Consider the following 25,095-nt stretch of genomic DNA (forward strand, 5'->3'; position numbering starts at 1 on the left):
AAGAGATAGAGACAACTGCAACCACCTTTTCTCCTCTCCAGGAAACTGCTGCATATATCCAACAGCAAGCCCCCTCAGATTTATTCTTGGATCTGGGGTGGCAGTGGTAACAGGAGCTGCAGCTCTAGTTAAGAAAGTAGCCTAGGAGAAGCAGAAAGCAGCATCCTGAAGTAACATACTAGTGTGGACTGGTCTGGGAATTCATGGTTTTTTTCTTTTAAGTTTTATTTATTTAAATAATCTCTACACCCCTCATGGGGCTCGAACTCACAACCTCGAGATCAAGAGCTGTATGCTCTTCTGACTGAGGCAGCCAGGCGCCCCACGGTCTGGGAGTTAATTCTTTCAGACGAACAGGGAAGGAAAATGGAATGGGAAGAAAACGGCCAATACTAGCTTCTAGGCCGACCAACCGTGGGATATTGTTATGCTGGCCAGCAAGGTCGTGCTTCTGTTCTTCGTACCCCCTTGCTTCTTTCTACTACCTCGCTTGTGGCCCACGGAGTCTGCCTACCCAGTCTGCTTTCATTCCATCCCCCTCAGGGTTCTTTTTCCCTGGGGCATGCTCCGTTCATTACTTCTCTTATGCACAAGCCCCAGTGGCTCCCTGTTGCCTCTAGAATTAAGTCCAAAACTCAGTTTGGCATTCAAAGCACCATAATCTAAGTTCCTACCCACACTCTTCATGACCTTCACTTCCGACAACCTGTACAAAATCCTTCCCCATACTCCCACCGCCCTTTTTCCTCTCCAGATCTCTGTATTTCCATGCAGTGACATTCCTGGTCTCAAGGATGCCTTGCCCACACCTCCTCCCCACCAGTCCAGATCTCGCCCAATTTTTGAAGGCCCTACTTCTGTTTTTCCTTAAGATTCCCTCATACTTCCTGCAACTGAAAAGTAAAAGTTTCTCTCTGCCGTTTTTGTGACCCGTCTCTGTTCTACCTGGGTATTTCTTTATCTTATTTTCCTGTCAAACCGAGAACTGCCTCCCTCCCCCTTTTTACTGTCTGCAGCACCTAGCACGTTGCCTTGTATGCAGCGAGTATTCTGTATATGCCAAATGAATGAAAGGAAATACTTGAGATGATTTTTAAAATGTGACCGTGAGTAACAAGAATAAATGAGCTGTGAGATACTGCAAGTGTAACAAAATTATCCCACTCTGATTTGGGAAAATATGTGAAAAATAATCTGAATTTATTATTTCAGCACAGTATAATACAGGGGCGTGGCAACAAAGTAAAAACTAAAATGGATTGATATAAATATACTAAAGCCTAGTTTACCAGTTACTAAAATGATACAAGTCTCCTGTTTTATTATAAAGAAAAAAAGATTTACACTATACACAAAAAGATTTCCTTCCAAGAGCTGTAAAGTGGAGAAAGGGAAAAGCCAAATACTTGATTTAAAAGGTGGTGTTGAGAAACATGACCTGGCCAGCCAACCCATCCCTTATTAAGAGGCGCCTATTGGGCTTCCTTGTGACTATAGACAGACATTCCATTTCTAATGCAATCCTTCCTTCCTGAAGGATCTAGTTACTTTTTTACTATTGAGACATGCTTTTATCTTTGCGGTCCCATTTCCAAAGCTGCTCGTGGTGACAGATCAGGAGGTTGGGCTTCTCTTCTCCCTCTCTTCTGCCTTAGATGGTGGTATTCCAGGAGGGGTTGGCGTTTATCTGTCTTCTCGGCTGACAAACTATATTCTGAAATCAGATCTTAACCCCTGAAAACTTCTAAAATGGGAAGTACCTATTAAAACCTATCCTCTCCCCTCTCCTATGGGTTCCCCCTGCCCTGCCATCCACTTGTACTGTGTGATGGCTCAGCTCTATAAAGAAGCACTCCGCCTTAGTGTGTCTTCTGAAGTAGAGGAAGTAGGGTCTCCCGTAATTTCAGGGAACTGGATGTCCTTGGTCACAGTCGCATATTGTTTTGAATCCAGTCTAGGTAATTAATAACCTTGGTATATATGCCAGGAACATCTTTCTGCCCACAGCCAATGCCCCAACTGATGATGCCAACCAGAGTCATGCGGTTGTCCTTCATACACACCAAGGGGCCACCTGAGTCACCCTGCAATAGAGAGAACAGGTTAGTTGTTTGCAAAAAACGCAGACTCTTTGCGGGGCAGGGCGGGGGGGGGGGGGGGAGTTAGGGTTAATATCTGTAGTGCTAATTGTATTATTCAAAATTCAGAGAGGGAAATTTTTATCTCAATGATCTTGATCCTGTAGACAATTACGCTGTATCTACATTGCAAAGTAGAATTGAGATAATTGCTCAGATATCTCAGGCCACAACCCTCCTTTTAACTCTACCACTTACTAGCTGTGTGGCCTTAGGCTAACTGTGCTTCAGTATTCTTATCTCAAAGATAGGGATCATACTATCTACTGTATGGGAGGTTGTTATGGGAATTAATTGGGAGAAAGCATGACATTTTGTAAAACTCCTGGTAAATGTTGGCTGTTATTGTCTTACTGAATCAAAATGATCTCTTGTTTTTGCTTTTAACTTGAAGCTTACAGATCATGGTTTCACTTTACATACAACCTTTTTATGACTGTTGAGCTAGGGGTACAGCTGAGGTTTCTGAAGAAACCATTCAAAAAGAGACAAAGGTTGTCAAGGAACTGAAGGGAAAATGCTGATATGACTTACCTTATAAGAACAAAGCCCACAAAGTCTTCAATGGCAGAGCCCTGCTTCCCTCTTTTTGTTTCCCCTCTAACCCCCAGCCCCTCGATGGAGAGCTTGGCACACTGTAGGCTTGAAAATGCCTCATCAATAATGGGGCCTTGGTTATATTTCGGTCCTAATAGCACAGTTGGTGTGTGTCCCATGCCAGTGCCCTGTTTTCATGAGATAGAAGTACCGACTCTGACAGAGAGCCTGACATAGTTTGCTTTCCCAGGCGAAAAACCTCATATTAGGGCTGGTATGAGTTCTTAAAACTTCTTTCTCACAAATCATCTGGGTCATACTCCCCGGCAAGCTGCAGCTTCTCCTCCCCACCCCTACATGGCGGACTCCAATTCTCCAGCCCCTCCAGAAGTCAAGAATTGCTTCGTTTGTGTTGCTTTACCCATCACTTCAATAGTTGATCAATTGCCTGGGCTTACAAGAAACCCTGAATCAGGTGGAGTTTCCGGTGTAGACACTGGGGACATTTCCTGCAGTTTAGATTTCTTAGGTTTGGGTAACTTTGATCTCTCTCCGATTGTGTTATTTTGTTGAGGCCCTCATCTAGAATCTCTAGCGCCTCACCAAAATGAACGCGTCCGTTCGGGCTATAACTTTTGTCTTGCTTAGGAACCTGTGGGCCAAGGACCACTTTTCCCCTCAGGTGGGCGAGACCCCCGTGTCTACCTGGCAGGCATCGTGCAGGTTTGCCTGGTCCCCGCCACTTCGCGTGTCTCCAGCGCACAGCATGTTGTTCGTGACGGTTTTGTTGAACAGATGCCGTGATGTGCAGCGGCTGGCCGGGTACAGCCTGACATGAGCCTCCTTCAGCCGCTCAGAATAGAAAGGAGAAGCTGAAACAGAGAAGGGAAGATAGCTGACGGTTTTAGGGAAAGTTATTTGTAAACCTTTTAGAAGGAGGAAGCCGACGTTTCTTTTTTTTTAAAGATTCTATTTATTTATTTGAGAGAGAGAGAATGAGAGAGAGAGAACACATGAGAGAGGATAGGGTCAGAGGGCGAAGCAGACCCCCCGCCGAGCAGGGAGCCCGATGCGGGACTCGATCCCGGGACTCCAGGATCATGACCTGAGCCGAAGGCAGTCGCTTAACCAACTGAGCCACCCAGGCGCCCCGAAGCCGACGTTTCTAATAATGGCTAACTTGGATCCAGCTTTCAGATCGATGAGGCTGAAGCCTACGAAATATTGTCAATATCGTTTTGACCGACAAAACCAGCTCTTTTATAGAGGTTAGCCCATGGTTTCTCAGGAGCAGCGCTACTGACATTCGGGGCCAGGTCATTTTTTTGAGGGGGGCTGTCCTGTGCACTGCAGGTGTTTGGCAGCTCCCCTTGCTTCGACTCACTAAATGTTAGTATAAACCTCCATCCTGAGTTGTAACAAGCAAAAATGCCTCCAGACATGGCCATTGTGTTCTGGGGAGCAAAAACACCCCAGCTGAAAACCACTGGCTTAACCTACTATCATTCAATTCTCATAATCTAAGGAGGTAGGCAATTCTACCCCCATGTGACCAGTGAGGGGGCCAAGGCTCGGAGCCGTGTAACATAAAAACCCGTCCTGGGTCCCACCGCTACAAGGTGCAGATCTAGGGTGTGGACTCGGGCCTGCATGAACAGAGAGGCGCAGGAGCCGCACACCCTCATCACCGGCCTCCACTTCTTATCAGAACCTTCCTGCGATCTTAGGCCCTTCGAAGCACTTGCACTTTTCACCCCTTTCTTGACCTGCACAGTGACCCCGAGAGGTGGGGCAGGCAGACGATGGGTTCTCGGTCTGCAGGGAACTTGCCTACATTTACACAGCGTCAGTGCCTGAGCCAGGGCTAGAACTTTCTCATGACTTTTTCCTCTCAATAACCGCACGCCCCGCTGTCCTGCAGACAGACAGGATGGGGCGAGACTTCCTTCCACTTACATGCCTCATGCTTGCCGTAGCCAGACAGCTCGCATTCTGTCCAGTCGGGCAGCAGCAGGTTGGCCTCGGGGAGACACACGGTGCGGACGGCATCGCTCTCCTGGGCGCAGTGTAGCGACTCCGACTTCAGTTTCAGCAGGACTGGGAGGAGAGCGAGAAGAGAATAAGCCCCATGCGATGCTCGTCTGATTGGAGGGGAGGAAGATGAAGGAGAAGGCGAGGGTGTGGAAGGCCGAGGTGTGGATGCACATGGGTGGGTGTGTGTCGTGTCATCCGGAGCAGGGGGCATAGGACATCTCACCAATATCGTTGTTGTAAGTGTCGCCATCAAATTCCTCATGGATGATGTATTTTTCAACTTCAAATTTCTGTTCCTCCTCTCCAGGGACCTCTCGGTATGTTCTGCCCAAGACCACCCTAAGGTGGTGGGCATCGTACCTAATGGAGAAAGAGCCTTAGGACGCGCTGCTCGCTGTGAGGCTTCTTCTAACGGGCCCCGGTTTCAAGGCCTCAAAGTCTAGGGAGACTGGGTTTTCCGAAGTCCCTACCTCTCCTGGAAGCAGTGGGCAGCGGACAGGACCCAGCAGGAACTGATCAGTATTCCCCCACAAAAAAACTTCTCTCCTGGTGACCTCCTGCTCTCGACAAAGATGGCGGCCTGCCACGGATGGGACGTGATGTCTGTGTAGAGTCCTCCCTTAATGCGAAACTGCGGCTGCTTGTACTGTCTCCGACCACAGGTGGCTGGGAGAGGAAAGGACAGAGAAGGGAGATCAGACCTGCGGTCCTTGGGTGAGTTCCTTGAGCACCTATCTTGGTTTCCCCTCTTGGAACCCCGAGTTTCCACAGGCTTACTGCTCGTGTCCAGGCTACACAGAGGGACAGAACAGTGCCCGCGCTAACGAAAACCACAGCTCTCATCTGTTGGGTACATAGTGCACACCGACCACTGCACATACACTATCTTTAACCCTCACAACACTGAACTTCAGAGAGGCTGGGAAATTTTTGCCCAAGGTCACAGCGGCCCCCGGATTAGAACCCAGATTTGTCTGACTCCAAATGGGATCTTTCTGCCATGCTTCATTACCCCCCGTTTTCTCCTGCACCCGCCTCCTGGCTTCAGAAATAACGCGGCCCTGCAGCTCCCTCCTGGAGAATGTCTACCCTGTTTCTTTTCCATCTACTGCACCCTGTCCATCCTTCAAGGCCTAGGTGAAATCCCACCTCCTCATGGAGCTTTCTTCACACACCCAGCCCACCGGCTCCGAGCGGGCTCACCGGTACTGCTCATTGAGGACGCGCCATGCATGGCCTTGGTTGTGAGTCCACTGGTAGTTTGTGTCTTACCTGCCCAGTTAGGTACTATGTTCCTTGAGAAACATTCTGGCTAATATGTGTGTTCACAGGAACGGACTAATACTAATCTATTCTCAGACAATTTCTAAACTAAAGTTTTTTAGCAAAATGTGCCAACTTGAATTTCCTCTCCGTCTTCCACTCCCTCCACCCACCCAGGTCCCCTGTGTGAAACGGGCTCTGTGAGGAAGGCTGGAAGAGTTCACAGCAAAAGTAGCAGCTGTGGGGTCAGAGGACGTGGGATCAGACCTGGGCTCTGCTACTCGGAGCCCAGTGAGCTTGGGCAGGCCATGTGACTTCTGAGCTGGTTTCCTCATCCAGAAACCGAAGACAGGAAGACTGCCTCTCACCACACTGTCAGGAGAACGCTATGAGAGCACTTTGTTATCTAGGGAGCCGTATACGTGAGCTATCCTCCTCCATGCTCACCACGACCTCATCATTGATCATTAATAAAGGCATCTGGAGAGAGAAGTTCAGAGCCTAATGAATTCTAAGAGAAACTGGCCAGTTCTTCTCTTCCGTTTTGCCCCTCTGCGTCACCCTCGTGCATGGGAAGTGAACACCTGCCCAGAGAGTTGTCATCCCGCCATTGCTTCAGTCATGGAGACTCCCCCACCAAGGCCTTCCTGAAAATCTGGGAGCTACACAGTCTGAACCAGACAGCTGTGAGGACACAGGAAGTGGCGGAGGGAATGGTCAGTAAGGGGGGCTGGGCAGCGGGAGGTGGCCAAGGGCCAGCCCTTACAGCACTGGGGCACGTCACAGTATTCCCACGTCAACTTGCGGTCCTTCAGCACGTGGCACCAAGGCTTGGCATCCCCATCTGGGTTCCTAGATGATAAGAGAGTTTAAGGTTTTCAAGCACATCAGAAGCCACGTGAGAGCAGGAGGAGGCTCAGTAAACCAATGGCAAAACAATGAGCTGGGAAGGAGGGGCCTGAGTTCTGAACTTGGCTCTGTCCGAGATCTCACCAGAGGAAAATAACTTTAATTTTGTTTTTCTATCAGCAACACAACATTCCCCTCTCACAGGGATGTTGGAAGGGACTGTGAGCTGTGCTGTGAGGACAGTCTTGTGATTCCCTGGGAGAAAGGAGCCAGACAAGAACAGAACCGATGAGGACTAAGTGGCTATGGGACAGTACCTCGAACGTGGGATGTGGGCTGACAAACTGGTGAACTTCCCTCTTTATAATAGGTGTTATTCTAGCGAGTGAATGGGTGTGACTAGAGAATACCCATGGTTCCTTCCCACCCACTGGGTCTTTCATGTAACTTGAGGCATGAAATCTCCTACCCCACGTCCCAGTGCTGCCTTCTGCCCAGACATGAACCCCACGGACCCGGTGCTACGTACCGGCAGTGATTGTGGTTGCCCAGGCCCAGGGCCTGAGAATTGGTCTTCCACGCTGTGTAGAACTTGCCTCTTAGGACTATGGAATTCCACTGGAGGCAGGAGGCACCAGACGTCGTGCGGCTGTAGGTGCCACGGTATGCTAACCCTTTACCAAAGTAGCAGTCCTCATTTTTTTCTGGAACAGAAGAAATCTCAAACTGAAACAAAACCAATTAAATGCTACAGCAGGCGAGTCGGGGTTTGCAGCAGGCCCTGAGCGGGGCTGCTGGCCTGAGAGGATGAAGGCAGTTAGCCTGCCCGTAGGAGGGAGGAGACACCATCCCGCCTCCCCTCTTTCCTCCTCCTTCAAGGCCTTTGACATAGGGATGGTAAATGGCTTTCAGTTGGGGGGCCAACTTTCATCAGTTGGATGCGGCTGCCTGGTTTGCTGTGTTGAGAGATTCCGAGGGTTTGTTCACATTCGGCAGGAAGGGTCTATGCCCAGTTAGTAGCGATTATTGCTGGAGCTGCTTTGAAAGTAACTGGGGGTTTCCTTACTTATACTTGACAGGTTGTGGCAAAGCAGAGTTCTTCAGTGGAGGGACACGTCAGAGGCCCCAGTTTCTCAGATTTTGTCTGCAGTGCTCTGAAGGGTTTGTTGGGCTTGAGCAGGAAGAGAGAATATGGACCTACGGATGCTGCCTATTTTCACCGTTTTGCCCCATTTTAGCCTCCTTTCTCCCCATTTGAAACTGGCAGAGTGTACCACTATAAACAGCATAATTAAAGCGATCTTTAAGGCCACCTAGACTAGTGAGTCCCAATTTACTGATCCTGGGAGGGGAGAGGATGCTTTAGAATTACTATAAAGAGTCCTCAAATTCACAGGTATGTCAGACTTACCTGTAGGCAGAAGGCACATTATTATTGGATATGAATATTTAGAACTTTAAAACACATGTTTAATACTATTGGGATATCATTATTTGTAAAAGCACCACAGAGTTCATAGTGCTTTTTTATAATTTAGTATTTTTGAATTTGGAAAATCTTCTCATATTAAACATCTTAAAGAGAAAGAGACTGAGAAAAAGGCCCATCAATCACAAAAGGGAGCATCCCCATTCATCCTCAAAAGGACCGGAAACCACCAATGCAGCCCCCCTTCTCCTCTGTACATGAGGAAATGGGGGGCCCGGGGGGTAAAGAGGCCAGCTCAAGGTCCAACCGCTAGTTAGAGGCCAGGCCCGGGTGAGGACCTAAGTCTCCTGACTTTCTTCCCTCTGCAACCAAAATGATGAACCACCAGCCCACTCCTTAGTCTCCTCAGTTGTAGAAACACTATCAGCTTGGTTGTCCTAGGCTCTACTTCCGGGGACGCTGCCGGGGAAGGTGGGCAAGCAGCACTTACCCTCGGGGCAGGCTGGCGTGCTGCAGAACTCACTGCTGTACTTGCCCGCCTTGAAGACGTAGCACCAGGGCCTTGAGTCCCCGTCCGGGTTTCTGAAAAAGCAGCCAGGGAAGGCCGGGGGAGGTGACAAGTGAAGCCTCCCTCTGAGACCCAAAGACTTTGCATCCTCTTCCGGGGAAAAGGTCAGTGCACTTTCGGCGGTCCACCGGGGAGCTGGCTCATGCTGGGTGCAAGTATGACTTAGCTACCGTCTGCGTTCTGAGACTAAGTATGCTTTAAGGAGGTGTGCACAGAAGCCATGTTGACAAGGGCTGGCCTGTGGTGTTTAGTTTTATGGGTTAACTTGGCTCTAAGTGCCCAGTTATCTAATCGAACGCCAATCCAGCTGCCGCGGAGAAGAGATTTTGTAGCTAGGGTTAACAGCCGCAATCAGCGGACCTCAAGTAGAGGAGATTATCCTGTATCATGTGGCAGCCTCATCCAGCCTGCGGAAGGCCGTCGGGGCAAAAGCTGGGAAGACCTCTGCCTCCAGACCGCGACAGCAAAGCCCGTGTGAGTTCGCAGCCCGCGGGCCTGCCCACAGGCTCCAGACGGGCCAGCCCCGCGCCCCCCGCGCCCCCCACGCACGTCGCTGAATCGGTAGAGAAGGCGCCGGTTCTGTTTCCGTGGAGCCCGCCGCCTGATGAGCCCGCGGTGGTGTCCCCAGCTGTGGCCGCTCCTCCCCAGCGGGAAGCGAGCTCACGCGGGAAGGGGGGCCCCCGCACCTGCAGTAATTGTGATTCCCGAGGCCCAGCTGGATGGCGTTGGGCCTCCGGCCCGAGTAGCGCTTCAGGGCCAGCGCGCTGCTGTTCCAGTTCACACACTCGGCCCCGCTTTCCGCGGTGCTCCACGTGCCCCTGTAGGTGATACCCTGGTCCTTGTAGCACGTGGCACTGGCATCTGATTGACAACAGGACACATGGGGCACCTGGGTGGCTCATTCATGATCCCGAACTCCCGAGATCGAGCCCCGCCTCGGGCTCCCCGCTCAGCCGGGAGTCTGCTTCTCCCTCTGCCCTTCACCCCACTCATGCTCCCTCTCTCTCTCAAATAAATAAATAAAATCTTTAAAAAAAAAAGAGAGAAAACAGGACACGTGACGCCTCCCATGTGCATTCCCCCCTCTGCCATTTAGTTTTCCAAAGGGGTTTCACGTCTGCTCTGGCGTCACCCCAAACCAGCGAGGCGGGCTGGCTGCTGAAGCTTCTGGGGCGCAGGAGGTACACGGGGTGGCCAGGGTCCCCCAGGCAGACCCCAGCTTGGCACCCAAGGCTCTGCCCGCTGCGCCCAGCACTCTGGCTTCCTAACGGACCCTTGGAGGACCCTTCCCTGCCCCCACCCCGCCCCCGTCACCACACTTCCTCTCCTTTCTGGGAAGACCTGGGATTCTGGCCCTCTTCTCACACCACCCACCCACCACTCACCTATTTCGCAGCGTTTCCCCAAAAAGCCTTCAGGACACTCGCAGACAAAATCTGAGAAGTAGAGAGCCTGCCGACACACCCCGCCATTGAAGCACCTCTGTTCGCTGCAAACTGTCAAGGACAAACAAGGAAGCCTCAATCACTTTCACAGCAGTTCCAAGGATAACAGGAGTTAGGATCTGAGGAGTGAGCTCCGCCTGCCAGGCACGAGTCTCGGCGGTTGACAAAAGGAGCTATCTTTTCCCTTAGCAAACCGTGAGGTAGGTGCGCCCATTCTCCCCATTTGACGGACAAGGAAGCTGAGGCCAGGCAGAAGGCGAGGGCCCCAGGTCAGTCTCACTCTGGCTCAGCGCCTCCACCTTAGCCTGAGGCCCAGCACGCCCAGAACCTCCATCTGAAGTTGCGCCCCCGCGGGGCCGGCGACACACGGGGCATGGGCCGGAGAGCGGGGCGCGCGTACGTACCCCTGACGGGCACCGAGTGGCAGTGCGCGCGGCCGGCCACGCAGCGGCAGTACTCCACGCGGTTGCCCCGCAGGCCCGGGCGCAGCCACGCCTCGTTCTGCAGGTACAGCGTCTGCGTCTTCTCGTCTCTGCAGCTCACTAGAACGAGGGACAGGCGGCCTCTTGAGGGCACGATCCCCAAACACTGCCGCCCCACCGCGGGTCCTTCTGAGAGTCCCTCACTCACTTGTCATACAACCCATCCTTCATCCCTTCCCTGCTCCCGGCCCGAAGACAACACACACCTGCGAATCTGTCACCAAAGACCGCTTTTATTGTTCTTCCTTGGCGGGGCCCTCATCTCGGAAGAATTTATCTATCAAAATGCATTTACTAAGTAATACTCTACTTTTTCATTATATTTTATGTTTTTATTTATTTTTTTTAAGATTTTATTTATTTGAGAGAGAGAGAGGGTGAGCAGGAGTGGAGGGGAGAAGCAGAGGGAGAAGGAGAAGCAGGCTTCCTGCTGAGTAGGGATCCCGATGTGGGACTCGATCCCAGGATCCTGCGATCATGACCCGAGCCGAAGGCAGATCAACCGACTGAGCCACCCAGGTGCCCCTAATTTTTCATTTTAATTCATCAGAAATATGCACACGTATATAATTGCCTACCAGAGTTATTGATCCACATGAGTGTTACCACACTGAAATGACGCATTGCTAGCCCAAAAGAAAGAAAATTCACATCTTAGTCTGTGTGGGGAATGTGCTGCTCTCACTAGTATCTTTGATATAATGAAAACGGTCTAAGTACTCACACTGATATTCTAGCCCTCTTTGCCTCTCTGTTTGCAAACCAGAATGCCAACTTAAGAAATCTTCAACTTTCCATGAATTAAAGAAGTGACACATGCTCATTGTAAATAATACTGTTGTTTCTTCTGAGGGTCCCCTGGGGCCAGGATACCCTTGTCGGAAATGCTGTGCTATCCAACAGCAAAGGCATTAAGAGTTGCTTTATGGATGAATAGCGGTTGGGGCGCCTGGGTGGTTCAGTCAGTTAAGCGTCTGACTCTCGGTTTTGGCTCAGGTCATGATCTCAGGGTCTCAGATTGAGCCCCATGTTGGGCCCTCTTGAGCCTGCTGAAAATTCTCCCTCTCCCTCTGCGCCTCCCCCCACCCTGCATGTACGTGGGTGTGTGTGTGCGTGTGTGTGTATACGCGTGTACGCATGCGCTCGCTCTCTCTCTCAAAAAAAAAAAGTTACAGCATACTTCCGCTTTAAAAGAGGTGTTGCAAAGCCTTCCAGAGCCAAAGGAACTAGGTCATGAAGGACAAGAAATGAGGGTCCTAAATTGGTAGCTTTAGACGTGAAGCTGGGCCCAAGAGTTCTTCCAGCCAGAGTCAAGACAATCTGGCTGCTAGCATGTTTTATTTTTGGAATCCTACCTAATGCTCATGGCGATTTCCTCAGGTTTCTAGAGTCGACTCTAGAGTGAAAGGTCTTTCCACACCTGTGGAACTTCTGTGAGGTAACCCAGGTTCGTTACTCCAGTTTTACCAACCAGAAGACGTGGAAGCATGGAGATGGCAGTTAACAAAGATGCCAGGTGGACTCTGGCAGGATGGGGCTCACAGCCCAGAAAAGGACCCTGGAGGGCCAGGGCAGCTGCGGCCTGGCCTCGGTGTGGCCTTGGGCCAGTCGCTCAATCTCTGGCTCTGTCTTGTCACCTGTGTAACAGGGCTTCGGGCCCCTGGGCTGGCAGGCTCCCACCAGCTCTGTGACCCCCTGACAGCCGGACTCCTTGAGGGCACGCCTGTTCCTGTCCTCTCACAATCTGGCCTCAGCTAACTAGGTGAATGAGTAAGGGCTGGGGGGTGACGCAGGCATCTTTACGGAACGACCCAGCAAAATTTCACCTTCACACAGCTTACGTAAGCTGGGTGTGGTGGAAGATAAATCCGATAGCGTCTAGGGCACCCTGAGCTCCTAAGCCCTGACTCTGCTTCCTGCTTCCATAGACCCCCTTCCACCTCAGCTTCACCTTACCTCTGTAAGATCTGGCTCCTCTTCTGAATCGGGTGTGGATTTCCTGCAAAGCAACCAGCGGTGGAGGAAGGATCAGCCCATGCTGGGCGTGTTAGGAATAAACGTGGTTGATCCAGAGCCCGCGTACACACCCCCAGTCAGATGCCACCTGCCCTGAAGATTCCCCCTCGGGTAGCCGGCCCCAGGTGCAATGTCCACTTCTTGCCTTCTTTTCTAATTCGTCCTCCCCTTCTAGAAAGAGCAATGCTGCCAAAATAGCTTTCTGAGTGATGAAAACCTTTAATACCTGTGCTGTCCAATACCGTAACCACTAGTCACGTGTGGTGACTGAGCACTTGAAATGGGGCTAGTGCAACTGAACTGAACTTTTAATTGCATTTAATTCTAAATTTAAATAGCCACAAGGGGTTAGTGGAGTTGTAGCCCCCCTCCGTTCCCTCCAACTCTCTCCTCTAAAATCTCACTGTGCAGGTACTGCTCATCGGGCCCTCCATGGTGCCCTTGCTCACTGGGCATTTTTAGAGAGCATGTCCGTAGTATGGCTTCCATCCCAAGTAGATAGTAAGCAGCCTAGGTCAGCTTGCCAGCTTCCATGGCTCACGGCTTGTGCACCATCTTTTTTAGATGCTTTATGGATGAATTCAAACACATTCTTTAAAAACAGCTCCAAAGAAGGCAGGCAGTAGCAGTGGAATAGGATTAAGTACTATTTGCCCAAGTCAGAAGAACTGCCTAGGGTTCTGCACCCGGAACCCTGAATCCTGAGCATCCTACACAGAGAGGAGTGTGTGCACTGCGCTCCGTAACTGCTGACCTCTGCACTCTGACAGAACCCCACTTTGGGGCTCCTGAGTCCATTGAGGGTACACGGGCTCGAGGCTCGGGGCAGACCTGAACGGCCCTCCTACCTGGCTGGACAAGGTGAGGGCTGCTCCACAAAGCAGCAGGACGCACACCAGCTCTCTCCTCATTGTATTCACCGTTCCTTCAGAGTGTCCCTTAAATTCTGGAAGAGGAAGGGGGAAAAAAAACTTCATCGTGTGATCGAGAGATCAAGGAGTATGGAAAGGTCAAGAACCTATGACTTGATCATGGCCAGTCCCTCCAGCATCAGCTCCCATGGATGTCTGGAAGATGTTTTTGAAGATTTTATTTATTTGACAGAGAGATAGAGAGCACAAGTAGGCAGAGGGAGAGGGAGAAGCAGACTCTCCACTGAGCAGGGAGCCCAATGTGGGGCTCGATCCCAGGATTCTGGGATCATGACCTGAGCCGAAGACAGACGCTTAATGGACTGAGCCACCCAGGCGCCCCTGGAAGATATTTTTAATTGTATATACTTTTTATTGTGGTAAAATACATCAAAGTTGACCATCTTAACCCTTTTTATGTGCACAGTTCAGTGGCATTAAGCACGTTCACATTGTTATGCAAGCATCACCACCATCCCTCTGCAGAACTTTATTATCTTCCCAAACTGAAACTCTGCACCCAATAAACAGTAACTCCCCATTCCCCTGGCAACCACCAGAAAGTAGAATGCTTTCTGTCTTTATGCCTATGATGACTCTCTAGGTTCCTCATATAGGTGGAATCATAAGAGTACGTGTCCTTTTGTGACTGGCTCATTTCACTTTGCATACTCTTCTCAAGGTTCATCTATGTGGAGCCATGTGTCAGAATCTCCTCCTTTTTTTTTTTTTGTAAAGTAGGCTCTATACCCAGCATGGAGCCCAACGTAGGGCTTGAACTCATGACCCTGAGATCAAGACCTGAGATGAGATCAAGAGTCGGAAGCTTAACTGACTGAGCCACCCAGGTGCCTCCAAATCTCCCTTTTTAAAGCTGACTAAGATTCCATTGTCTGTATAGACCACATCTTGTTTATCCATTCATCCATCAATAGACACAGGTGGCTAGGAGATCGTCTCGCCCAGAGTTCTCTGTGGGCTGAATAGTGAGATCATCCCTGGTGCTTCTTGGCAGCCCAGGGACCCAGTGTCCCAGTTTGGTTTGCTCAAAGTGAGTTCCTGCCCTGGGGTCAACTAGGTGGAACCACAGAAATGTCCCCTCTGAAACTTTTTCAGAGGACACCACAGGGATTCTACCGCCGGCACCTCGCAGAGCCAACTTCCCTCCTTGTCCCACACAGGAAATGCTCCTCTGCCCCAGCTCTCACCCCTCCCGCCCCCCACTGCTCCCTTGGAAGGTCTGTCTCTTATTTTATAGACAGGCCCGGCAAAGTGTAAATTGGCAGAAAGGAACAGAGGCATCTGGCTTTTGGTCTTTAGACTCAGATCTTCCTGGACTCCAAATTCCCAGTTTCCCCAGTGATCTTGCCTTCTGCAGCTTAAACTAGGTTAGTTGGTCGGGGTGTTATTTTGTGGTCTGGCAGGCCCACTCACTCCTTTGTCCACAAGAATTAAATCAGGGCATTTCTTCCCTTGACTCATTTCCCTTCAGTCACAACAACTTTGGGTCCCACCCCTCCCCCATCGCAAGGATCCTCAAGGGCCCTGTCAGATCAGAGGCTTCCAAAACTTTCATCCTGGCCTGGCTCTGGCCCCTTTGTTTCTTTGCAAAGAACTTCCCTGTTGGAAGTGCCCATGCAGTCACTGGCCACAGGCCCCCCTCGGGGCAAGGGTAAAAAGAGAGGGTGAGTGGGGGGTGCAAGGACTCTATGCCCCACTGCTTCTTCTGGGGCTGCTGGGGACAAGCAGGGGAGGGCAAATGGAGCCGGGGACGAGGGGAGGGAGCAGCAGGGGCTGGCTGACAGGATTCCAACGAGAAAAAGCAGGCAAGGCTCAGAGGGCCAGCTTGCCAACCAGCACAGCCCGGCCCCACCTCCCTCCCCCATTGTGAAGGAAACAGAAAGAAGGCAGGATCTAATCTGCCTTTGTTCTAATTTGGAGTGCCAAGGCCCCCCCACTGGGCAGGGGGCCACGTAGGGTGTGCTCTTTGGGGGCCTTTTTCTCACTGGGAGGAGGAAGCTTGCTACTGCTCACAGGCTTCTTGAAGTTTCATAAGAGAGCAGTGGGGAGTTGAGCCCACCGGAAACAAGAGCACTTGGTGGAATCTTCTGGTCACAGGGAACTGCTCTGAATTTCTTTTTCAAAATTTCCCAAAACCCCTCTTAAATTTCCCTTCTTAATTTCATCCCATTTCCTATAACCTTTTAAAATAGATCTTGTTAAATGCATTCCCCCTCTTCCTCCAGATGTTAATCCTGTTTCACATATGCATATAGACTGTCCCATCCTTTATTATCCTGGCCAAGCCTTGAGGTAGCTCTCGGGGATTTTATGAAGAAATTCTGAAGCAATGAATGAGTAAAGGAGCCACCCATCAACAAGGAACTTGAGCATTGCCTGTCAAACCAACCAGCCCTTTCAATAAACTCGTTAGCCTAAGCCCCCAGTGTGGGGCGGGGTGGGGGTTGCTTTTTTTTTTCCTCTGGGGCCACCAAGATAGTTTTATTTCAAGAATTCACGGTCCTAAAAAAAAAAAAAAAAGGACCTCTGGGTCCTTCTAACTGGAACACAATTCTAGATGCTGGAACATTGCCAAGTGAGAAGTGCAGTATCAACACATTTGTATTCCCCGGACAAATGGGGGAGGGGGACCAGATGGGGAGGCGGAGCATGACTTAGGGCTTCCATTGCGGCTCCCACAGCTGCATCATGTGAAAACCCTTGGTAACTCAGGGGCGTAAGGGGCAAAGGAGTCTATTTTTGTCTTCTGCTCCTGGGAGAGTGCGAGACCGTCTCTGTTCTGTCAGTCCTTACCTTCCTCCACTTTTGGGGGCCTTGCTGGGCCTTGAGCCGATCCAGGGACAATCTCAAACAAGGCCATAGCTCCATCTCACTGTGCAGAGGCAATGAGAGCATCTGGACAGGCTGAATGGGGTAGGAGGATGACAAAGAAATGAGTCATCCCGCCAGCAGACAAACAGTGCAGTCCAAAGACAAGGGAGAAGGAAGAGAGGAGGAAAAAATGTGTCCTTATTTTGCCTTCATTAAAGAGGTGGATGTAGAGGTCTGGGGGCAGCGCCTGGACAAAGAACAAAGTGAATACCAGAAACAGGGACTCAGACTCCAGGTGCGTGGGGCCTGCCAGCGCCGGGACAGGCTCCAATGCCATGAAGCACGGGCTGCCGCCAAAGGAAGAAGCAGCCTGTGCTCACGGTGAGGAGGGTGGGAGGTGACATGTGCGGAGTAAGTATAAGAAGGCCTTCTAGGCTCATTCTATAAATACAAAGACGACTTGTTATTTTTTTTCTGTGTTCTCTTCCTTCTGCTCTATTTCATAGTTTCCCAGAGTCAGAGAACAAAAAGCAAGAAAAGAAGGAAGAGGAAGGAAGGAAGGAAAGTAGGAAGAAAGGAAGGAAATAGGGAAGGAAGGAAGGAAGGAAGGAAGAAGGAAAACCACCAGAATGTCTCACTTTTGTTAGACTGGAATCTGAATCACTGAAAACATCGCTGTGTGAGGGTAACGGTGGAATGGCCATAAGGCCTGTGGTCCCCAAGATCCCGGGGCCCCAGCCCGGGCAGGCCCACGCTAGCACACAGAGTTGATTTCAGCAGATTTGCAAAAGGCACCCTCTCTGGTGGATGGAGTTCAGCAGACACAGAGCTTGGCAAATTGACAAAGAATCTGTGCAAATTAAAAAACAACTACAACAAAAGCAGGACACAGGGCCTGGCAAATAAAGCATGGCCTGGATTTCAAGGATGCATGGGCAGGAATCCTTGTGCGGGACCCAGCCTGCACGTCTGCGTGTGGAAGCCTCATCTGCTTCCAGAGCATCTCTGACCTTCTGTCTGGAAGCTGCGCTGGGTCCTGCTGGCGACGGCACTGGAGTGGCTCTGTTCCCTGGCCCCTCTGAACAGCCGTGAGTGATGACTGTTCTAGGGAAGAACGGGAACAATGCACTGGTAACCAGGGAGGGGATTACTCTGCTAGAGCCAAGGAAGTGTGCCATTGTGGCTGAGAAATCAATGGTCATGCTAGGCAGAACCTCAGGGTTTGTTTCTGCAGGGTAACGTGGGGGAATGCTGACTGATGGGCACCCATTCATAGCTGTGGAGTCTGCACTGGGTGAGGCCGCTGGAACGGCAGCAGGACAGCTGGAGGCAGGACCGGGGGAAAGTACACGAACCATTGTTGCAGTGCCTTTAGATGGTCCTTTTTTTTTTTTTAAGATTTATTTCTTTGAGAGAGAACGCATGCGTGCGCGCACGAATGCGGGGGGCTGAGGGAGAGGCAGAGGGAGGGAATCGCAAGCAGACTCCCCACTGAGCCCAGATGCGGGGCTCAATCTCGCAACCCTGAGATAATGACCTGAGATCATGAGGAGCTGCAGGCAAGAGTTGGACGCTTAACTGTCCTACTTTCTCCATCTTCCCCCTTAAAAATCTGCCCTCCGGGGATGGAACGGGGGGGGGGGGGCTCAGTCGGTTAAGCGTCTGCCTTCGGCTCAGGTCATGACCCAGGGTCCTGGGATGGAGCCCCACATCGGGCTCCTTCTCCCTCTCCGTCTCCCTCTGCTTGTGCTCTCTCACTCTCTCTGTCAAATAAATAAAATCTTTGAAAAAAAAAAATCTGCCCTTCGGAAAGGGACTGATATGCTCATTCACACAAGGTTAGAATGACTGAGTAAAAACTGATATGCTGCCTTTCCCAAAAGCGCCTATATTTTGAGACATAAAATCAGCTCCCAGGGATGCAAAACCAAGTGGGCTGGACTCCCGAGGTTTCCTCCAGGGCTAACACACTGTGGTTTCTGCTGTTGTGAGAACAAATGATATAATGGGTATAAACTGTGAAACACTTAAAAATGCATATAAGTACTTTTATTTAAACACAACCACATGTGTGAAAGTGATCTGTAATAGAAGAACTGTACAAACACAGTCACTCAATCAAGTTCTGTGGTTCTAGATACAAACAATGCAATTGCCCCAGCTGGTATAGAACTCAAGGACTTGTAGTTTTTACTCTTGCCAGCAAGAAAAAGGCATAAATATGAGCAAGCTAGAGGAGACAGGAAATTGCAAGGGAAAGACAAAAGTACGTTGATACTATGATCAAATTTTACACTGTGTGCAAGGTTTGTTACCTCAATCTTTGGTAAAGGAGAGTCTCAGGTTATTATTGCTTTGCAAAGCTTCTCTCTGGAAATCTGAGTAAGAGAGAGTCGGTCTCCAAGAATACCAATATGTAAAGTGACTCATGGCTTTAAACAAACAACACCCTCCTTCCACCCCCCAACCACCGTGGCCCAGAGTGAATGCCAACAAATTAGAAAAGAAATGGTCCAAGGCAGAACTCCTTGGAAGAGCAAAGGCATGTCACTAGAGTCGGGACAAGAGAGGGGGTAAGATGGCAGGAGGAGGCCCGCCCCACAGGTGGGGACCTCACAAAAGCTCACCTTTGTGGGTCCCAGATGGAGCCCAGGACAGGGGCCACTAGCCTCTTAGCCCCGGTCTTGCTTATACAGGTCCTGTTTTTTATAGAGTCCGTGCTCTCAGAATAAAAACCATTTTCAGAAACTACCATCATGTAGGCAATTCTTAACTTTTCAATACTTAAATTTCTGTGTGTTAAGGTTTATTTTCTCTCTTCTTGAATAACGAGGGGACAAGAGAGGAAGAGTCTGTTTCTTATCTAATTTGATCCATTCCAATGAGGTGAAGAGAATAGCATCCTCTCCTAGCTCCCTCCCATCTCACTAGTTACTCAGGGCAGAATCCTCTCCAAAACACCTTCAAACCATAGGCGGATGACTTGTGTCTGAGTCACATGAAATTAATCTGGCAACTCCGAAAACTCTGCACTGAGCACTGTCATCTACTCCCTGTCCACCCTCTGCCGGGTAATCCTGGTTGTTAGGAGGATATAAGGGAGAGCTGGTTGTGGGTCTAGGAAAACAGAAACCCATCCTGCCTCCTTTTAGGATAAAAACAAAAGAAACCCTTTCCTAATAAACTTTTTACCCTGTGAAGAAAAAACAAGGTTCAACGGACAAACGCTCATGCAATTAGTGCAATAAAATGTTAAACCCAAAGGTTGAATTTAAACAACCCCTGCAATCTGATGTTAATCTAAAACAGTGTCTCATCTTAGGCATAAAGGTAGTTCCTCGCGTTCCTTCCGCTCCCTAAAACCAACATCGCCACATAGCAATGAAATGCGCAATCCTTTGATAATTCTGCAGTTTACCTCCAGATTGCAACACCCATGAGTCAGAAAACTGATCATAAGCTTTCCTTGTATCATTACTGAATGTATCCACATTTTCCTGGGCTCGCAGGAAAGCGATGTTACAGTGTGTTTGAGAGAGCTGTATGTGGATTAATGCCCCTTGCTCCGCGGGCATTTGAGTACCTACCACTTAGCGGGCAGAGTTTACAAAACCCTTTTACAACCCTTGAATCATTTAAGGCAATAGTATTCTCTTGTTTCTACAGATGAGAGAATCGAACTTCAAAAAAGCATAAGGGCCTTGGCCCTAAGGCAAGACACGTGGTGAGAGGTGGTGTCTGGACTCGAGCCGACACTTTCCACCACTCCTTCCTGTGTCCTGTTGCTGGACCGTAATGTTTTTAATGCGCTCAGAGTTGCTGTTTGGGAAGGGCAGCATGTCTCAGGGCAAGCGGCTTAGCCTCTGGAGTCTTCACTTCAAGTTCCATGACACACAGGTTGTGTGTGGTTTCCTGGATTTTCTAATGGGCCAATCATTCCCACCTTGCTGAATTATTACAGCAATTAGAGAAGAAGCAGGCAAAGGCCCTATGACTAACGGGAGCACCAAAATTAACAGCTTCTCCCTGGAAAAACAACCGAAAGCTACCAAGGCAGAAAGATGCTAACGTCTATGGGGTTCCCCATTGTGGTCAAGCATTAATACCCAAATACTGTTTCCTAGATCATGCGGACATCTTGTGATAACCTGCCACCGGATTCTTTACAACTGATATAAAAGCTCACGCCTTTCATCTACACACACAGACCAGTATTAACAGGAGCCATTAGTTCCTGGATATGAGGTGGTGTCCTTTATCCTATTTTGAATGTTTTTTTTTTTTTTTAATTTGCCTTTCCAGGACCTATTTACCTCAGGCCCACTCTGGACTCTCAGAGGAAGCTGGAATTAGTGCCCGAGACAGCTGGAAGATCAGGCTGTTGCTACTGATAGGCCTGTCTGATGAAGACCACGAGGATGTTTAAAAACCAGAGACACTAGGCTAGAAAAATAAGGAAACTGGAGCTTCCCAGAAAAAGAAAAAACAAAACCAAACTACTTCTCTTTTTCTCTACAGCCCAGGTGGCAGGCACTGGCTCTTGCTACAAAATAAAGGCAAAATAAAACAAGTTTCTCTTTTCTATGAACAGGACAAAATGTGAAAAGCCAGCAGAGATCCAGCTGACTGGCGGTCTTTCTCTTTTAGATTACTCCTAGCAGGTTACTGGGCTTAGCTTCCCTACCTGTCCCCTACCTACAGAGGCCTCAGCTGACATCAAGCTGTTCATGCAAAGACTTCTCACAAGAGGGCTTGAGGGCCTCTTTGGGTGTCCTCCTGGGGGGCCATCTATCAGGTCCTCCACCCCACCCACCTCTCCTTCAAGCCCCAGCTCAGTCTAATTTCCTTCTTTCTTGAATTCATGGGCGAAGATTTAACAACTCTATGTAGTCACCATCAAACGTTTCCTGAGCCCCAACCACAGACCAGCACAGGATCCACGGTGCAAAGACATTTATGTTCTATCCTCAAAACCTCATACTGTAGGCACAGGACAGACAAGTGATTAGGTGGTCAGAGTACAGTGTGATCGGCGCTGTGGTACATGCAGGGAGGTAGGGATAGAAGGTGGAAATGCAGAGGAAGAAGGGGTCTTAGTAGAACGCGGAGGAGGGAGATCTAGTTCCCTCTTGCTGAGATAAGGGGCTGGTCAAGGTAGGCTTCCTGGCATTGGTATTATATAACCTGCTGGTTGAACAAAATAAAGAGGTGTTCCGGAGAGTATATTGCCAAGAGGTGACCACAGCCTGGGGCCCAGGGTAATAGCAGCGAGCAGCCGGAGCCCCTTACTCTTCAGCACGAACACCTGCCACTGCGCAAAGGAATAGGATTCACACACCCCAGGCTCTTCCTTCGAGGGCATCCCTAGGAGGAAATATGGTTCGGAAAGCCCGAAAATTCCAAGGATGGAGGAGCCTTTGGGGCATGAGTTCAGTTTCAATTCCCTAATGTCTGGTTGTGAATATTTGTGACCATATAATAAACAGAAAAGGCTTTGAATGAAGGTATCTCAGTATCTAGGTTCAGCCTGACCTTGAAGTGGGTTACTTCAGAGGCTCAAGGGGGAATCAGGTTTTCCAGATCAGTCCCCAACCAACCTCTCCAAGCCTTGGATGCCTGCGTCAGGAGCATCACGTAAGCAAGCCGTGCTTGCCTGACCATGGGCCTGCTAGCCAAGAGTCACCCTCAGGATCACGGCTGTTGGCATAGACGGTGCTGGGCAGCTGCAAAGGCCATGCAATTACATTAAGTTTTATAGGAAGAACAGCTAGTTAGTATTTCCTGGGTAATGGTAATAGGCACCAGAACTTGCCCAAGTCATCCCCTTTAAGAATGTTTATGCATTGCTTGCTGTGTGCCTAGCACCTGGTTCGTTTTCCCCACTAGCACACGTGTTATTTTTCAGGTGATCGAGAGGCTTGTCTGTCACTCTACCCCCTTCTCCAGAAGTCAATTTCTCAGGCAGGAGAATGTACAAAAGATCGCCAAGAAAATATGCTCTTCTTATGTGTAAGTAGACAACTAAGCCAGGATTAGGAGACTATGTGGCTGGACCTGGGGTTGGACCAGAGTGAATAACCGCTAAGATGCTTTCTAGCTCTGACTTTCTGTGAGTCTAAATTGTCCTCATTCTTTTATCTGGTTTGATTTGAGACTACCAGCTTTGTGAGCTGGTTGGCTTAAGATGAGGCTTATAGCCTGAAACTATGCACAGAATTTTTCTCCATGCAAAGCTAATGACCCAAAGAACGAATGAAGAGAATATTCTGGTCACTCATGGTCCATCCTAGCCATCTCATCAGAGCAGAGCTGAAATTCACTCACAGAAAGTAGAAATTTTATTCTGAGACTGCAGATGCACGGTGCCAAATAATCAAGTGAAATTGAACATTTCAACTCAACACCTAAATTCTTCCTCAGCACCAGGCACTCAGTATCTCTGAGAAGTGGATGGACTTTGAATTTGAACTGGAGCTAAGTTCACCACCATTCTTGTGAACCACGTTGCCCCCTCAACTGTCTGATTGAAAATAACCTGCATACATTTTTTTTTTAAGATTTTATTTATTTATTTGGGAGAGAGAGAATGAGAGAGAGCGAGTACATGAGAGGGGGGAGGGTCAGAGGGAGAAGCAGACTCCCTGCCGAGCAGGGAGCCCGATGCGGGACTCGATCCAGGGACTCCAGGATCATGACCTGAGCCGAAGGCAGTCGCTTAACCAACTGAGCCACCCAGGCGCCCCCCTGCATACATTTTAGAAGCTTTGGAAATCCTGAAGCTGGCACCACTCCTTCCAAATGATGATCTTCGTCAAAGGGCCCCTTCAGTTGCTTTAAAACCCCCTAACTAGAAAAGGTGCTGTTTGCAGATTAGTAACAGGCCTCCCCTGGACAGTAAGTTCCCCCGAATGCTCTGTGGTCCCAGCCAGTCATTTATAAAAGCGTTAGATGGGTACGGTCACTAGGTATGGCCGGGCTGCTGGTTACAATAGTTTGAAATGTACTGAGCATGGTTCTACTCAACATGTTGGGACCCAGGAAAATAAAGCTGAGTCCCAGAACCTCTCCTCAATGAGCACAAATCACTGCTGTCCCTCAGCTACTCCCTGGCTGTCGTCCCGTCCCTCCCCACCCCCCACCCCGTGTGATGAAGTCACTGACGAGTAGCACAGACACCAGGAGTATCTGATCTGGGGCATCACAAAATAAACTGAGTTGGTCTTAGGGAATCTGGACAGAGACTAAGCCACCAGGCAGAGGGGAGCTACCATTTATTCTTGATGAGATCCAGAGGTTTGAGGTTGGCATCCCTGAGAACACTTTAGGTGGAATAAATTGATGAGTGGTGTGGAGCTTTTTCTGTTTCAACATTCACAAATCCCTGCTGGTGCCCCGAGCCTGGCTGGGCTCTCACAGGAAGCACTGAGGCTGACCGTCATATATTGATTCTGGACAAGTCAGCGTCTAGATTCCAGGATGAGTCTTCCTGCCCGTGGGCAAGAATTGCTAGGAAGTCCCCTTTGAGGGGACTCCGTTTACTAGTTGTATTTGCAGAATTTGTTCATGGAATTGCAAATACACACACACACACACACACAATTTTCTTCTGTCATCAATCCACTGCAGGAGATCACCATTATTAATCCGACCTGACCACCAGGTAAGTCATCATTTCCACACTTCTTTGCATTTCAGTTTGTCACTAGTTAACCTGGGAGCTCAGCATGTTTTTCTACTTCCCTGGCTCCCTCCCAGGGAGGTTAAGAAAATAAAGATAATAACAGCGAAAATCTGGAAAGCCCTGATAGGCGTCCTGCAGTTAGGAAGAAAAGCCATTGATGTTATTCTCCCCTCTGTAATTGAAAGTCCTTAAAGAGGACCTCATACTTGCACACTGGGCAAAAACTGACCAGTGGAGATGGGGGTAGGGGACATGGGGGTAGATCAGAGACCTTCTCTTTCCCAGCACTTCCCACCTACTTAATCCTGCTCTGAGGCAAGGAGGCAAGTCGTGCACCACTCTCCCCACCCACCCCGCCCCATCCCCAGCCCCGGTTTCTTAATGGGCTCACTGAGGGAGGGCGGCAGCCAGACACTGTGGACCCTCCAGGCTCTGATAGCCACAAATCCCGAAGGCAGTTGATTGCACGTTTTTTTGCCCTTTAGTCATGAGGGGCTCCCGCTGTCTCTTCAGAGCATTTCTCTCTAATTCTTTTCACTTTCCCCTTTGCTCTGCAGAGATTTCTTCTCCAAAAAATAATCCCTCCTATTCTCTCTTCCCCTGACTGCCCTCGCCCCTCCAAAATGCTTCAGCCCATCCCAATGAAATGCAGATACAAAAAGAAGGCTCCCTTTGGGCTCGGATTCTAGCTAATCCGCTTTTTGCCTGAATTACAAAGTCAGTCCCTCCTTAAAGCATTCCTCTATTGGCTCAGTTTGCCTGAAAGACTTTTAAGAGAGGCAGGAGGAGATGGACAGACAGGGAGGCACAGAATTCAACTTACCGCCACTGCTGGCTTTCCTTCCCTCCCTGGAGAGCTTTCTCTTCAGCCCGGGGCTCTTGCGGGACCTCCGCTCCAGTCTCCTTGCAC

General features: G+C 49.7%; 1 protein-coding gene across 1 annotated transcript; it reads right to left on the minus strand.

Moving 5' to 3' along the window:
* Positions 1-1,191: 1,191 nt before the first annotated feature.
* On the minus strand, positions 1,192-25,095 carry PLAT (plasminogen activator, tissue type). Its single transcript, XM_044912282.1, is given in 14 exon segments — positions 1,192-2,084; positions 3,381-3,547; positions 4,632-4,772; positions 4,933-5,069; positions 5,180-5,375; positions 6,739-6,824; positions 7,351-7,525; positions 8,735-8,832; positions 9,505-9,679; positions 10,204-10,314; positions 10,668-10,805; positions 12,702-12,744; positions 13,610-13,707; positions 25,009-25,095. Coding segments are annotated over 13 exon segments (1,689 nt in total). The 5' UTR covers positions 13,673-13,707; positions 25,009-25,095; the 3' UTR covers positions 1,192-1,925.

Source organism: Neomonachus schauinslandi, chromosome 2 (assembly GCF_002201575.2).
Source record: "Neomonachus schauinslandi chromosome 2, ASM220157v2, whole genome shotgun sequence".
Taxonomy (NCBI): domain Eukaryota; kingdom Metazoa; phylum Chordata; class Mammalia; order Carnivora; family Phocidae; genus Neomonachus; species Neomonachus schauinslandi.